At 35.4% G+C, this 16,384-nt stretch overlaps 1 protein-coding gene across 1 annotated transcript; it reads left to right on the forward strand.

The window, feature by feature from the left end:
* On the forward strand, positions 1 to 10,434 carry CLRN3 (clarin 3). Its single transcript, XM_026670659.2, has 3 exons — positions 1 to 363; positions 5,677 to 5,856; positions 10,096 to 10,434. Exons 1-3 carry the CDS (start codon positions 150 to 152, stop codon positions 10,365 to 10,367), a joined length of 666 nt encoding a protein of 221 aa, XP_026526444.2. The 5' UTR covers positions 1 to 149; the 3' UTR covers positions 10,368 to 10,434.
* Positions 10,435 to 16,384: the final 5,950 nt, after the last annotated feature.

The raw sequence follows: 16,384 nt of genomic DNA on the forward strand, positions 1-16,384 counted from the left end.
AGTTTGTGGCGTAGGCAATGTGCTCTCATTTTTAGGAAGAGTGGCAAAACCTTCATAGACTGGGATCCTCATTGAAAGAATTGCAGAATTCCGTGTCGGTGGAGAAATCTTATTATAGTCTAGGAAAACCCTCTTCTCTTTCTAACACGATGCCATCCAGGCGAAAAACCTTGATGTTTGCCTCTGCTTTTTTCACCAGCCTATGCTCTTTTGTTATTGTTTGCATTGTGCTGGCAACTAAAAACTGGGTGTCAAGTGACCTTACCAATTCCAACATGAGGCTAATAATTACATATGGACTTTTCCAAGGAGTTTGCTCAGACGTATCCCCTGGAATTAGTTCACCTCACACCAATTTTCAAGGTAAATAACAAATGAAGGTAATAAAGCTGGTCATTGATCAGAATTTCTCTTTCCCTCTCCCTCTCCCTGCCTCCCTCCCTCCCTCTCTCCCTCTCTCCCTCCCTCCTATTGTTGGGAGTAGTTAGGTTTGTTAAACTTTTGGCCAAATGTTCATTGTTTATACCAGGGGTGTCCAACCTTGGCAACTTTAAGACTTGTGGACTTCAACTCCCAGAATTCCTCAGCCAGCTTTGCTGGCTGAGGAATTCTGGGAGTTGAAGTCCACAAGTCTTAAAGTTGCCAAGGTTGGACACCCCTGGTTTATACAGTACTGTAAAACATTTACTGTTACTATAAAGTCTTTCACTCAGGAAGAAATTGTTGTACAATAAATAAGTTATAAAAAGTTTTTACAAGCCATGTTTAAAAACCTGGTAATGTTACTAACTATATCAATTATGATAGCAAAAATAATAATGTGAATAAATGTCTTGTACATAATGTGCATTATTGTAAATTTTCAGGCAATTACAAAGGTGCATTTCACTAATACCTTTATATATTTAATCTTTAGAATTTAGTCAAATGCAATGTAGCAATAGCATCGCTTGGATTGTTTAAAAAAAATTTGTTTTGAAGATGACACTATCAATGATTAATCAAATAGTTCCATATTTCCAGAAATCCAATTGGAGTAGCAGCAGGAGAAGCAGATAAGGAATATATGAGACTAGGAAACTATTACTCAAAAGTAAAACAATATGAGTATAGATAGGAGAAGTAAAAAAAAAATGTTTTGTGAAATAAATAATGTCATTTTACTTTGATAATTATTTTTGGATGAATAAATGCACTACTTGAATAATTAGACAACCTAGATAACTTTATAAGGAAATCATACATGTTTATAGAAGATAAAGTTTTTATGGCTGTTAATCAAAGTGCCATACACTGTCTCATATTACTCAGAATATATTTCTGAAACCCAGTTGTGTTGAATAGAAACTGAAGTTTTATCAGGCTCATTTCCAGTTGGTTGATCACTTTGAAAACCTAATTTAGTTTAGTAAAACTAAACTAATTGGTCTTTGACCAATGGAAGTGAAATGTTAAAAAAAAAGGCAGCAATGTCAACGTCCTGCCCATTTGTAGATGCATGTGACGGTTACCTTAATTGTTTTTTTATCTGCCTCTGGCTATCTTGTTATTTTATTAGTTTTTTAATAAGATGTTGCAAATATCAAAATATATGCAAAAAACAGAAAAACTAGTTGCTGAACAAGCATCAGTATGAAAGACAGTTCTATGCAGGAGTTCTAGGGTATTTTCAGAGAAACCTGTCTTTTATCAATCTATACAGTGTTCCTACTCATATACTAGTAGTGAGCCATGGTGGCACAGTGGTTAGAATGGAGTATTGCAGGCTACTTTAGGCTGCCTGCCGGCTGCCTGCAATTTGGCAGTTGACTCAGCCTTCTTCCAGGGTGGGTAAAATGAGGAGCCGTTGGGGAAATATGCTGCCTGTAAACCGCTTAGAGAGAGCTGTAAAGCACTGTGAAGTGGTATATAAGTCTAAGTGCTATTGCTACTTGTGATGCTGCAATGGTAGAATCCAACCAAATGTACTTTGATTTTAACTGTTACATTTAGAGAGGTTGTTCTGTATTATTTTGGTCTTATTATTTACACTGTAGAACAAATTGAGCATTCCTATTTATATATTTCCTAAATAATATGCAAATGAAATTGTGATGGGCCACAGGCAAGAATCACCTGTGTAAAATTCAAAATAAAATCGGATAATCCAATAGTTTTTTTAAAATGAGAAAAGGGATCACTGTTAACTGATATGGCTCGAATATTATTTTATTTTATTATTGCAATAGCTAAAAAGAGTTAAGCAGTAAAACTAAGCTAGAATAACAAAGAAACCCTATCTCCACATCAGTATCAACCGTACAACTGAAATAGTACTGTAGTGATGTTATGCAGGCAAACAAGTTCAGTCCAGTGGTATGCAAATCTAACCATAACTAAAGAATGAATATCACTGCCCTAGCTAAATCCAAAACCACGTCTACTCTGTCTTACCACCAAATGGAACCAACTCATGAGGAAGGAAGGAAATAACTGTAGTACAATATACACCAATTCCAACTGTTAGAAGTGATACAGATGATATCATTTATTGTTCATATCAATGAAAGGTAAGATCTAGTTGCATTAGGAAGACCCCCCTACTACCTAGGTCCCACCACAGTCATTCTCAAAAGCAGTCAGTGTGGTGATTCAATTGGAGTAACTGCTGGAACCCTGACACCAATCACATTATCCGTGATAATAGCTAAGTAGAACCTCAAAACTCAAATCTAACAGTTTTGAAAAGAAAAGACAATAGGAGAAAGGTCATTACAGTCCCACCATAATGGGCTGTGAGAATAACCTTAGGAAGAGGTACCATAGCCCAAACAATAGCCATACAAGAAATATCTCAGCCCACAAAAGGAATGGGGCTGGATAAAGCATCTTAGAAGGAACCCTTCCTAGTTCTCTGGAAAATAAAAGCAAGGGAGGGGAGGAGTGCTTTCAAACTTGTAAGATTCTATTATTGTAATTTGCAACAGAGGTAGTGCTAGTTCTCATGGTTTTGGTTGCTTCTCTGGACTACCTCAAAGGGCTGACAGCCCTCCTTCCACTTCTCAATACAGAATATATGAATACCATTACTAAAAGCTGTGTATTAGATTAAATTAAGCTGCTTCTCCTTATTGAACGTCACACTGGAGTGGATGGCTATGCTGAACGTAATAAATAAGAATAATTCTTACATCAGAACATACATTATTTTTTATATTTTGTGAGAATACAAAATGTATTTTATTATGTACCATAACACAACTAAATATATATCTTCTGCCGTTCTTGGTGGAACCTAGCAAGAGAACTAAATATGCAAAGCCCTGCAGTATGAATTATACAGAGGCTATTGTGCATAGCATTTCTTGGGTAGCTTGAAATTTGTTGGCAAGAGCAATTTGCTTGAATATTAAAAGGTCAGTTAATTAGTAGCCTTACCACAAGTAAGGCATCTGATATTATCCTCCAGATTTCTCATGAGCCTTCCTTGACTAAACAATAAATTTGATCTCTTCTCTTACATTTTGCATTCTAAATGTGCAAACCACGACACACAATTAAACTTGCAGACACTTATTAGGCTGCCATTTGTGATTTATGTTGTGTAATAAATGACTGTAGGCTTTCTTGGGCTTTCCAGAAGAATCTTAGAATGAGATGCTGCTTTTCGTAAGTTATTCCTCACCTCCCAATATTAAAAATGTTCTTTATTCTTAAATAAATCCCCAACCCATTATGTTTGAAATGTTTAACCATACATCAAAGGAGATTAACAATTTTGTTCAGTTTAGGTTTGATTTAAAATATGTTGCCAACATTTAGCCACTTCTAAACAGGCATAAATATTTGCCATTCTTATAAAGAAACCAACTCCCTTTACAGACATTTCTGTGCACCCCTACAGATGGCCTACTCTCAGGATGAACTTGATGTGTCATAATGTGAACAATAGACAATTTAAGAAAATGCATAAGTATTTTGCTGTATTATGTTTGAATGGATTTATGTGAGCAGAAATAGTCATGCCTTCTGTTTTTATTTTAAACATGCATACGATAATATATTTTTATCTCTTCTATTTTTTAAAACACAAGATTTTGGCAAAGAATTGTGGGATAAAATGCAATCATGTCGTTGAAATATTAAACCACTACATCTACATTGTTAGTGCTGTGCCAAAATATTCTAATTTCTTTTTGTTTGTCAAAAAACAAATAGCTTCTATTTTTTTTCCAGAAAAGAAAAATATACTAGTAAAATTTTAATGGGAAGCACATGGCTTGTTCTTAAGCTTACTTTGATATTATGAGATGGGTGAAACTAAATGATATCCCTTTCATCATGCAATAATTTCTCCGGAAGATTGCAGCTTCATTGCTGTTCTACTTTACAGATAAATTCCAGGGGAAATTATCATGAGGTTAACTACTCCCACAGGATTTTTAAAAAATCAGGAAAAAGAGACAGCCAGAGAGCTTGCATATTAGAGGAAAGATGTATAACAGCATCTTGTACCTATAAAATAAGCTCACAAACATCAGAACATACAAGAAGTATAAAGCAATTCTAATAAGATAAACAAGGAGCAGTTTCTACTACTACTACATTCAAGAAATTGGAAAGATTAAGAAATCAAATCAAATATTTTTCTCAGGGTTTTTTGAAAATACAGTGAGTAATAAAAGAGAGGAAGAGAGGAAGGTTCCTAACACTGCTGAGAATGATTCTAAATTTCTACAAGTCCTAATCATATTCAGATCCAAGAATAATGAATGCATGGCAGGGACTAGCCACATTCTCAATGATCTCAATAGAGATTAATGAACTGAATGAATTGTACATGTATATACATATACACTACACATTTTTTTGATGTGATCAGAATTTTTATAAAATGAAGCACCATCACTAGCATAGCATACAAAGCTATATGCATTTAATTCTGCACAGATGTGCTCTGTCCAAACAATTAGCAGTATCTATGACTATATGGAGGAAAGTCCATCTGCAAATTCCAACTCTTGTTCATAAGCTTCCATGCACAATAGTCTGTAAATGTTTTTATAAAGCTAGAACAGTCCTTCCTAATTTAATCAGTGTGTCAGCTTCTATTTTATCCGGACAATATCCAGTTGGGAACAGAGAATTCAACATTCATGGTCATATTTGAAAGGAGCTACCATTATCATCAATTTCTTATTTAATTCTACATTTTTACTTTTTAAATTACCTTTATCAGTTCATTCATGTGGACATTGTAGAGCAGAGTCCCCAACCCCCAGTCCATGGACCACTACTGGGCCATGGCATGCCAGCAACCAGGCCATGCAAACAAGGAAAGCCCCACCCGCAGGATGCAGAGGGCATGCAAAACCACACCCACACTGGTCCATGGAAAATCTCTCTCCATGGAACCAGTACCTGGTGCCCAAAAGTTGGAGGTCGCTGTTGTAGAGAGAATGATGTTAATATACACAATAAATAAATAAAAATAAAATCAGAAGTCTGGTAGCTATTTTTCCACCCACCCACTGTGGGCCTCTAATGAATTGAGCTGCAGTTGATGGAAACTAATATCTTTAAATGTTTTGCCGGTCAGGAAAGGTGGTAACAGGTTCTTGTGAAATATGTCTATATCGATATCGCTTATATTATCTCTGTATCTTGTGATACTAATTATGAATAATTATGTTTTAGTTGCAGGTACTCTACAAGATAATACTTTGAAGATTTTCCATGGTGTAATTATATTTCTGCTGGTTGTTACTATGCTCAGTTCCTTCCTTAGTTCTGGATTTACCTGTTATAATGCCATCAGCAACCCATACCAAACATTTCTGGGGCCTACTGGAGTTTATACTTGGAATTCTATGTCTTGTAAGTAATATACATCTGAACAGATATCTTTTCAAATAATTGATAATCTAATATACTTACACTGAGACAACCAAACAATTGCAATTCAGAATTGTAAAAAAACAAAGGCAACCATCTTGATATTTATCAATATTCAATTAAATTCTACATAAAATTCTAAATTGATTAACTGGAAGTACAAACATGTTTAAAACACATTAAGCAATTACATTAAAAATAATCTCTGGTTAATTTAATTTACTAACTTTGATACTTACAAATGTTCCTCATCTTTAATTACAGATTAGTAGCCAATATAAAATAAAAACAAGTTATATACTCCAAAATAATTAGTAAAAATTAAACATAATAATTAATGTTAAATGCTTTATGTTTAGATCTTAAGGATACTAATTCTGCAAGCAGTCATAATGATAACATTTTATGGATTATATTTCTAACAAAAGACTCATTTTATTCATTAGTAATCAAGGTTCATATATGCCAATTTACATCTTAAATTATCTTCTGGAATTACTTTATTATTTATAATATAATCCAAATTACATTCAATAGCAGCAAACATTATGGAAACTGTCTTAAAAATGATCCAAAGATAGCATTATGTGCCTATACAAAATTGCTGGAAAAGGTCCATTTAAATCTGTAAAATGGGGTAAAAGAAAGAGTATGTCTCATGGTCATATATACTGTTTATAAGTCATTATATACATTAATAATATAGGAGTAATAATTATTAATCACAGTCCAAATATAAATTTACTATCATTATTTAATAAAGCAGCTCAAAGAATAATATTACACTAACTGTTCAGTTTATGATGGTTACATCAAGGCTTAAATCCAGAGGCTCCATCACTAAGTCCTTCTAATGAAAAATTACAGTAACAGAAAAGCAAACATACAAAAGATGGGAGTATCAGGATATACCAGAAGAGTTACTTTTGATTCAATTTGGAAAAAAGTACCAAAAGTATATATGGTGCTTGCAGATAGGCCCATCCATGGATGAACCAACCACTGAATTTTTATCCAAAATATCATGAAAATGCATTGTCTTTTGATAAACTAACCTACATTTGTCATAGTATTTTTGTTTAAAAAAGATAAATAAAGATAAATCCCATATCTTTAAAAAAGATAAATCCCATATGTACAGGAAATTTTGGATACTTTTAAAAAGTATTACCATATTTACTCATGGCCATCTGCAGTTAAGTAACTATTGGAATCTTGACTTGTTCTTAGATCTTTTTAATATGTTGGTTAGTTTTTAAAATGTGTACATACAGACATATACAAACACGCACATACATATAAACTGAGACTCAGAAATATTTTATATCATAAGTAAAACTAAGAACAGAGAGATATGCATATAAATTGTTCTGTGTGTGAAGAGAGAAAGAATATTGTTTTACTATCAAACATTTTATTAGGTTATAAAGTATTATAAAATACAAAAGTAAATAAAAGAGTGAAAGGGAAGGGGAAGGGAGATAGAAGTGAGAAAAGGTAGGGAAAAGAAAAGAAAAAGAAGCATTGACTTCTGACTCTGTCTGTTGCAGTAGAAAAGGGCATTACGATCAAATCACAGCTTTTTGTTTTTCAATAATAATAAAAACAAGTTATTTCTATAAAGATCTATCAATCTAATCTGTAAAACCCAAAGTCAGAATTACATTCTTTTCTACATCAAGCATGAACTTCAGAAGTGGTTTCCATGTGGAAACAAGAGTACTTATGTTTTTTTCTTTAATCAGAGTAGTCACTTTTGACATTTCAGCCAACTCCATCAACTTCTGCATCCATTCTTCTGTGATAGGTATCAAAATGTCTTTCCATTTTTGTTCATGTTTTACATAAAACACTGTATTTTGTTTTAAAACAATTCATGACATAGTCCAGCAATCCTCAACCTTTTTTTTGGAGGGGGGGGGGTCACCAGGGACCGGTTCCATAGAGAGAGGTTTTTCCGTGGTCTGGAGGAAGTGTGGTTTTGTGTGCTGCCTGCATCCCGCAGATGGGGCTTTGCTTGTTTGCATGGCCCAGTTTCTGGCATGCCATGGGCTGGTGCTGATCCATGGACCAGGAGTTGGGGACCCCCAACATAGTCAATATCTAGAATTTCTGTTCTACATTTGTATGACTTCTCTCACAGCTTTAATGTTTAATATAGCAGTAGAGATTCATAAAAAATATACATTGATATTCTGCATAGATCAGTTCTAATTCTAATAATTGCAAGTAGACTTAAAGTTGTGGGGCAAATGTTTTTGGGATAGCAAAGACATTCTTAAAACAGTTTTGAACTTGCCTCTTTCCACTTCATCTGAATTGGCTGACAACTCTTTCAGGAGAATCTTCTAGTGAGCCTCTGCTCTCTCTGAAAACAATCCTCAGAAAATACACTTTCCCTCCCCATTACGGCTCAGGTGTTTCTTTCTATTTGGGTTAGAGCCCTTTTATTTTGCTTTACTTCCTACTTTGCAGAGAAAGGACCACCTCTGATGCTTAATGTTACCTTTAGTACCTTTTAGACTTTTTTTTTTACTGAGGCTGTTACAATACCTCACTCAGTATTGCTTTCACCTTGTAATCCAAAATGTGCTGCTTTGAAACCTGCCAAAAGAGGGGTTTTTTTAATTAAAAATTCCTGTTTTTCTTTCCAAGCAACCACTTTTGCCACTTGCGCTGTTTATTTATTTTTCAAACAGAGCAAATTTCACAAATTTTCCCATCCACTGAGCTAGACATCTTTCAAATACTCAGCTTTCAAATAGCCCACCTCCAAGACCCTACAAGCTATCTGAGGGCAGGGGAGAAACCCTTCTACCTTTGATGCTTTAATCTTATAAATATAAATTTAATTTAACCATATGTTCAAGCATTTGCCGAAGTGCCTCCAGCCAGGAAAGGATCTTTATTTTTAATGTCAGTTTATAGTCAAGCCAGCATGGACAGGACATGAGTAATTTCAGAAATCTGTGTATCTGACATAACCATTGCAGTTGGTTTGTTCTTCCTCTGATTTATGGTGTCTTAAACTTGAGGGGTGGTGACACAACTTTCTTGTATCTTTTACTCCTCACAAGAAACAGATGAGTTTTCATTGTTCTTTGGATTCTTATTTCTGGATTTTAAATCCTACCTAGGGGAAAAACAATAATTAAATAAATTAAATGCAAGACTGTTGGAATGCAGAAGGAAGAGAAGGAGGAATAGGAAGAGAAAAAAGAGGAGGAGGAAGAGTGAAGGGGAAGAAGAGGGGAATTAAGTCTTTTCTTGCTCTGTGTATTTCCTATCCTTATTCTCTCTAAAATCTACTGGTAACTTTGCTATATATATAGTATATGTTTTATACATATATATGTATGTATAACAAAAGGTCTACTGGCTCCTTCCATCACCCAGATCCTGGAAATGACACAGACAAAATGCCATTCACCCACACTGCTGATCTTATAAAGACCTGAGCCCAAAGTTCCTTAAAAGTTAAAAATGTTAGGGGATCTTATCATTAATCTTTCATATCATGTCTACTTTGGCTCTTTGAACCAATAAGAAAAAAAACCATGAGGTTTCTTTAGTTCTTAGGTGAGCAGCCTGAAGAGTATAATTGCAATAGAGAAAACATTGCTTAGAGGGGAAAAATAGAAATACACTTGCAGACAAAAACTGTTTTTATATACATAAAAAATAGTGAAATGTTATACTGTAAAATGAACTCATTCAGTCATTTCCCTGGAGCTACAATCCTTCAGTCTTCTATTAGACTTACATCAGGTTTTCTTTGATGTACTTTGCTCTCCTTATGATCCTGCTACTAAAATAACCCAACTTCTGATACTGAATTTGTCCCAAGAGATTCCTGCTTTTTAAAACAGGACCAAAATAATTTGTGCAAAAGAGAAAACTGTATTATCAAATATATAAACACCAAGTAGAACCTATGCAAAATCCTACCACAACCCAGGCCTTTCAACGTCAACTACAAAAACCATTATTCAAAATCATCACAGTGTCGGGGTGGGGAGAATTATCACCCAACACATGTGAGATATAGAATGCTGTTTTATAATATTTTGTATGCAGAAATATAACTCCATGTGGATGACCCTTTCTATGTATTTCAATCCATTCTGGAAGCAATCGACTGACTCGGCATGTTTTATATTTAAGGAACTAAACACAACAGAGAAATGCACAACATCAGCAATCTTTTCTTTTTCCTTTTAGGTATCTGCTGTCTCTTAAACCTAATATTGTTTGCAGTGAATGTAGAAGTAAACAAACTGTCCGCTGAGCTGGCCATCACACATTGCATAGCTTTCACAAGCTTTGAACAAAGCAACTCCTATGGATATTCATACTGGATTATGCTTCTTATAATTGCCCTCAATGCTACAACTGTTATCATCATTGTGTTCTACCAACGGGCAAAGTATTCTAAGAAGAAGGAACGAGAGAGACCTTTGGACAGTGCACCCAAGGATGGGATTTTATTTTAATGTGATTATTTGTTATGCTTTAAGATAAACTGAACAATCTTCATTTCAAGATAAAGTATGGAATTTACGGTCACTTGAGGTTCATTGACTTACATAGTATCATGGGGTACAAGGAAAAGATAAAAACAATATAATGGAGACTATTATGACTGGTATTTGAAGGGTCAAGCCTTGAATTTCCATAGGTATTATTATAATTGATAATTTTATTTCAAGAACTGGTTTGGTGTAGTGGTTAAAGCATCAGTACAGATACAGGGACACCATGAGTTCTAGTCCTGTTTTAGGCATGAAGCCAGCTGGTTGACCCTGAGCCAGTCAGTTCCATTTCTGAAAAATATTGGCAAAAAAACTGTAGAGATTAACACTATTTGCTAATTTGAAGGCACCAAATAAGAATTTTAATTCAGCTTTATTCCAAAATTGTACAATAGAGGTACAATAAAGATTTACACAAGCATGTGATTTAAAATCAAATGTAGTGTATAGTTTTATCAGTCTGCTGTAGAATCCTGAAGTATTCAAAATTCATTGCATTTTAAATAATATTTCCACTTATTAGAGATATTCATCAGCTCTAAATTTCTGTTCTGTTTTGCTTTGTCAATTTTAATTTGACCTAAGTTGGACCCAGTTCAAGGTAAAAATATATTTCAGGAAACCAGTATCTATTATCCCTGCTGACTAGCAAGAAGAATCCTCAGATAGCTGTAACTTCTTCATCCATATAACAGAATTAAAGGGTGTGTCAGGAACAGCAGAACATTTTGAGCACATGAATGGAACCACAGAAAAAGGTAAACTGTTTATTTAAAGAAATAACATACTGTTTTGTTTTATCATTTGATCAAGTCAGATGATGTCTACAAGTAACAGCTCTGTCTTTTTGGATAAACCCAGTGATAGAGCAAAGCTCCCACCTCTTCTCTATTTATATTAACTTATAATGGCACCGTTTTATCTTTCCTTCATTAACTCTAATATATTCCCAAATGAGTCATCAGGAACTCAAGTCCTGAATGAACCAAATGGTAACAGAAAAGAAAACAGATCACTATAAATACACTCTATATCCAAGCTATTGTTTTCTTCTCCAGCCTTCTTGCTAGATACGTTTGTGTCTCTTGTCTGACTTCCAAATAGGATTGAGTAGCATGGTTTTAGTTAAAGGGGGAAACAATAATTTTTAACTCTTATCTGCTGTTATGTTCCAGAACTATGAATGTTCCATCCAAGAAAGCTGAGATGTAGCACTTATTAGAGTAGATCACGACAGCTAATTCTTCATTCACTTCATAAGTAAAATTCTGTATTTCTTCTTTTATACTCTGAATCAAGGTCCTATCTATAATAACACTGTGAAGACCCAGGGAAAAAATAGAATGCAGGATTATCCATTTGGGAATAGGTTTCTGCTTTGAGTAACATGATTCCAGAATGCAGGGCCAATGGATCACTGGGTATCTGTGGGAGAAAACTGGGAGTTTTCTCTGTTTGGTGACTAAATGGAGTACAGTTTGCTGTGACAGCCACATCTTGCATGCTTTATATTTTGTTTCAAGTCCACTCCTTTCCAAAAACAACCTGGATGTTTTTGGCCTTGTCTTGTAACTTGGCTACTGATATAGATTTGGACTCAATTGAAGTTGGATTAGAATAAGACTATTACTTTGTCTGAATTGTATTGCTGCTGTTGGTTCTCAAATTTTAACTCTACTAGACTCTAACAGACTATCTGTTGCTTCTCATTGTTTCTGAACATTGTGACAAAATAGCTTCAAAACTGCAGCACAAACTAAAACTGATACAGGTATCAGCCTTAAAACTGTAATGCAAATCTAAACTGAACACAGGTATCAACCTTAATTCACTTGCTTTCAATGTGAAACTTGACTAAAGGCTACAGCAAGGAAGAATATACAGTATGTAATACTTGGCCTAATTTAATGTGGCCAACTTAATTTTAAAATCCTTTACAAGTAAGCTGTTATGACTTCAAGTGAATTCAGTTTGTCTTTTCCCCAGGATCCTCTCCTATGAATTGGTTAAGAGAAGTAAGAGAATGGATGGTACTATATCTTTTGGGCTCTGACTCCTGCCATCCCGTGTTTTAATCTTATTCACCATTTGCTTGCAACATGGTTCCCAACAGATCATCTTTGTATTCTACAATAAAATAATGGCATAGATAGAACACATCGATTACCTTCAACAAGCATTGTATTCAGGCTGTGCAAGTTATTATGGAACAAAGCCAAATGATTAGGAACTGACCTCGGTTTTCCATTTCCATTCATGAAAACCCAAGTGCAAATTTCATAGCAGAATCTATCCACAAGATATTATCACCTACGCTGATTTTAAAAGGGAAAAACAAGTTCTGCACGTACAGCATCCAATGTGATCATTTTCTGATCCTGGAACAATTAGCTATCACAGAAACAGTCATGCAAGAAAAAAAGAACAAATCTGACTGCTCACTCTTTAATTATGTTTTTAACTTAATTGGGTTTGAGGGTCATCTCCCTCAGATCTAAGTTCCATCAAGCATGTCCTTTAGGGGCTGATCTTCACTGAACTCAATTGTAAAGTGGTATCAGCTGAAAGCTTGTCTTCAGAATTCATCAGGTTTCTCTGCATGCTGTTTTATATCAAATAGCATCAAGTATATTAAAGTTACTGAAACCCCCAAGTGCTCAAGGTGATTTCTATATGAAAATGGATAATCTCCTAAAGTTTGTCCAATGCTGATAACAGTTTCCTGCTGCTACATAGCAATTCAACCGTGCTGAGCCACTTACTCTCAAAGTCCAATACACGAGTTTCCTGATAATATAAATGCCCTGTTTCTATTATAAAGTCTGATTGTAGATTTAATCACGTTGCATGATGAATGTTGGCTCAGCAGAACAGTGACAATGCTTACTGAAGCTCACTGTGAAAATTTCTGCACCTCAAGCAGAATTGATAGTGCTTGTTAAGCCAGTGGGTACAAAATGTCTAACTATTTTAGCCTTAAACATTGGTAGTGGTGGAAAGTGATGTATAAACATGATATAAAATTGCTACATCCGGAAGGATGTGCTTCTTTTATTGATGAAATCTATCTTGGTTAGTTCTCATTAACTAACCTCAGAACCGGTTTACTCAATCCTTGTCTTGAGATCACTGAATTTGCTTACTGTAGTACACACCATTGAATGAAATTGAGGTTTCTGAATTAAAACTTGGGTTGCTGTATTGGATCTCTATGTCTTGGATGCAATAAATAATATGCAGCATGAAGGATGATTATGTACACAGCAAAGGATTCCCCTAGGAAGTTACCACTGCATTACTTTCTGTCCTGGAGAGGTAACACATTTTCTACTTTGAATGTTTAAAATGTACATGCTTTTCCTCTGTTTTGGATGCCATTTTGAAGGACAAAAAAAGTAACTTCAATTTGTCAGTTAATCTAAAAAAGAACTTCAATTTCCATTCAATCTATATTGCCTTTCAGCTCATGTTATCTGTAATTTATAAAGAGCCTACTCTGACTTCTATTGAATAAAGTTATACAATTGCATTGCAATGGGCTGAAGATGAAATTTGATTTGTCACTATAAAATAACTAATTTCAGATTAAAAATCACAGCAATAAAAAGAAATAAGCTTTTGGCTGTATTATGATCAATTGAGTCCTTTTTTTCTTAGCAGGAATTTTGACTGTACTCATGACATGTTCTCAAAAATAATTTGCACATGCTTGAAAGTAGTTACTTTTGTACTTTTCTCATTGTGTTGGATATATGCAAAAATGTAAATTAAATATAACAAACAGCAGCCCAGAAAGTGAATGGGGAAAATCCTTTTTTAAACAGCCACATATTTTAATTTCTTTCATTTTATAATGTAAACAAGAACAATATTTCCAGAAAGATTCTTCTCATTATTTTCCTAAAGTGGATTCAATACTAGTCTTGTCACCAGATGAGCTCTACTGTGATCAAACAGGATTGTGATCAGAAACTAATAATTCAGTAAAATTTGAACAGCTCTGGGGTGTCAATGGATGGTGAACTTCGGTTTCGAGACACGCTTCTATAAATTGACCTTTTTTCTTTCTTTCAAGCCTTTTCTATGGTCAATTATGCCCATACAGTAGCTTGGCCTACTGTTTGTGCAGGAATAATTGCAAAGAGAAAATGCAGGAAACAAAACTGAAAACAATTTTTAAATGGTTTCATTCCAGATGCATTTTATGCTAGAATCAGAGAGGTGGTTATCTGAATAGCAATAGCACTTAAACTTATATACCGCTTCACAATGCTTTACAGCCCTCACTGGTTACATGGTGTGCCACAACAGATTATATCTGATAGGGGGTACAGTTCGCTGCTCAATTTTGGAGAGAATGCTTACAGATTATAGGGTCATCACAAGGACTGAGTGTGACATACCATCCCAGTATTAATGGGGCTTCAGAAAGAGCCAATGAGGCGATAGAACGCTACTTACGTTGTTATGTGGTGTACCAGCAGACAGTCTGGGCTACGTTAATACCTTTTGCTGAAGTAGCGTACAATAACGCTGTACATAGCAACACAGGACATACCCCTTTTAAGGTTGTATATGGAATAGATTTCGTAGCTGTACCTGAATTACCTGAGACAAGGGACAACCCTACCACTGCTACCACCTGGTCTACGAAGATCACAGAAACTTGGATAAACGTACATGAAGCTATACATAAGGCATTTAAAGCTTATAAGACACATGCTGATAAGAAACAGAGTGACCACCCACCATTTCAAATAGGAGATTTAGTATATTTGTCCATCAAATACCTGAAGTTGGGTGTCTCATGTAAAAAGTTGGGCCCCAAATATATAGGACCTTTTACCATAAGTTGGGTGATCCTGTTATGGTACAGTTGAACTTACTGCCACGGTTCAAAAAGGTCCACCCAGTATTCTATTTTAGGTTCATTAAACCTGGAAGACATAATCCCAATGATCGGTTACCTGATCCAGTGAAGACAGATCATTATGAGATAGAGTATATTCTTGATTCATGGAAATATAGAGGAGGTCTACAATATTTAGTAAAATGGAAGGGATATCCTTTAAGTGAGGCATCATGTGTTGGCCACATTGATGTTAATGCACCACATCTTCAATGGAGGTTCCATAAACGGTACCCTGGGAAACCCATGGGGGGGACGTGAACCACTATGGTGATAATTATTCCCTTTTTATTGCTTTACAGGCAGATCTCTGATAGAGGAGGCCGCCTGTCAGGCTCTGACTTCACTCTGAGCCCGTCAGCTCCGAATATGCCTCGCAGCAAGTCAGCTGGCCATGTCACCTTATCTCTGCTGTTGCTGGATCTGTATTTCTGCTTGTATGCTGGCCAATAGCTTTGGAATGACTCAGCAGAGCTGAGGGTGGATTCTTCAAAAACTGTGGGGCTGCAGGATGGATTCTGAAACAACTGTGGGGCTGCTGGAAATGGCTCTTTTCATATATTGATTTGGTGCATATTGTTAAAGGGGGTTGGGGCACCTAGAGGTGGTAATTAACCTTAGGTTAAAACATGGTGAAGGTGGCATGAGGTGGGGATCAGTTAGTGAAGGTCAGAATAGGGTAGGGATGTAGACATGTTATAGGGTTAATAGCATTTAGGGATAATGATGTAGGCATGGCCAGAATTAGAACTGCATATAGGCCTGGGTGTGGCGTGGTGTGTCTCATGATAATGGTAATAAAAGGAAATGGAGCAAACTCAAACCGAATTCTAACCTTGCCTGGCTTTTAGCCTTTCTTGTCAGAAAAGAGTATTTGTTGTTTGCTGAGCTTATGAATAAACCACCATTGCACAACAAAGGAGCTGGAGTTTGTATTCATTTGAGGACAAATCTTCAATATTCAAGGACTGGCTGAGAGATGGAAGGCTGAGTCAACCTTGAGCCTGGTGAGATTCGAAATGGCAAATTGCAAGCAGCTGGCAGTCAGAAAATACTTTGCAGTACTGCA

This window comes from Notechis scutatus, chromosome 4 (assembly GCF_049901735.1).
Source record: "Notechis scutatus isolate UNSWTSFEM ecotype Mainland chromosome 4, rNotScu1.2, whole genome shotgun sequence".
Classification (NCBI taxonomy): Eukaryota; Metazoa; Chordata; class Lepidosauria; order Squamata; family Elapidae; genus Notechis; species Notechis scutatus.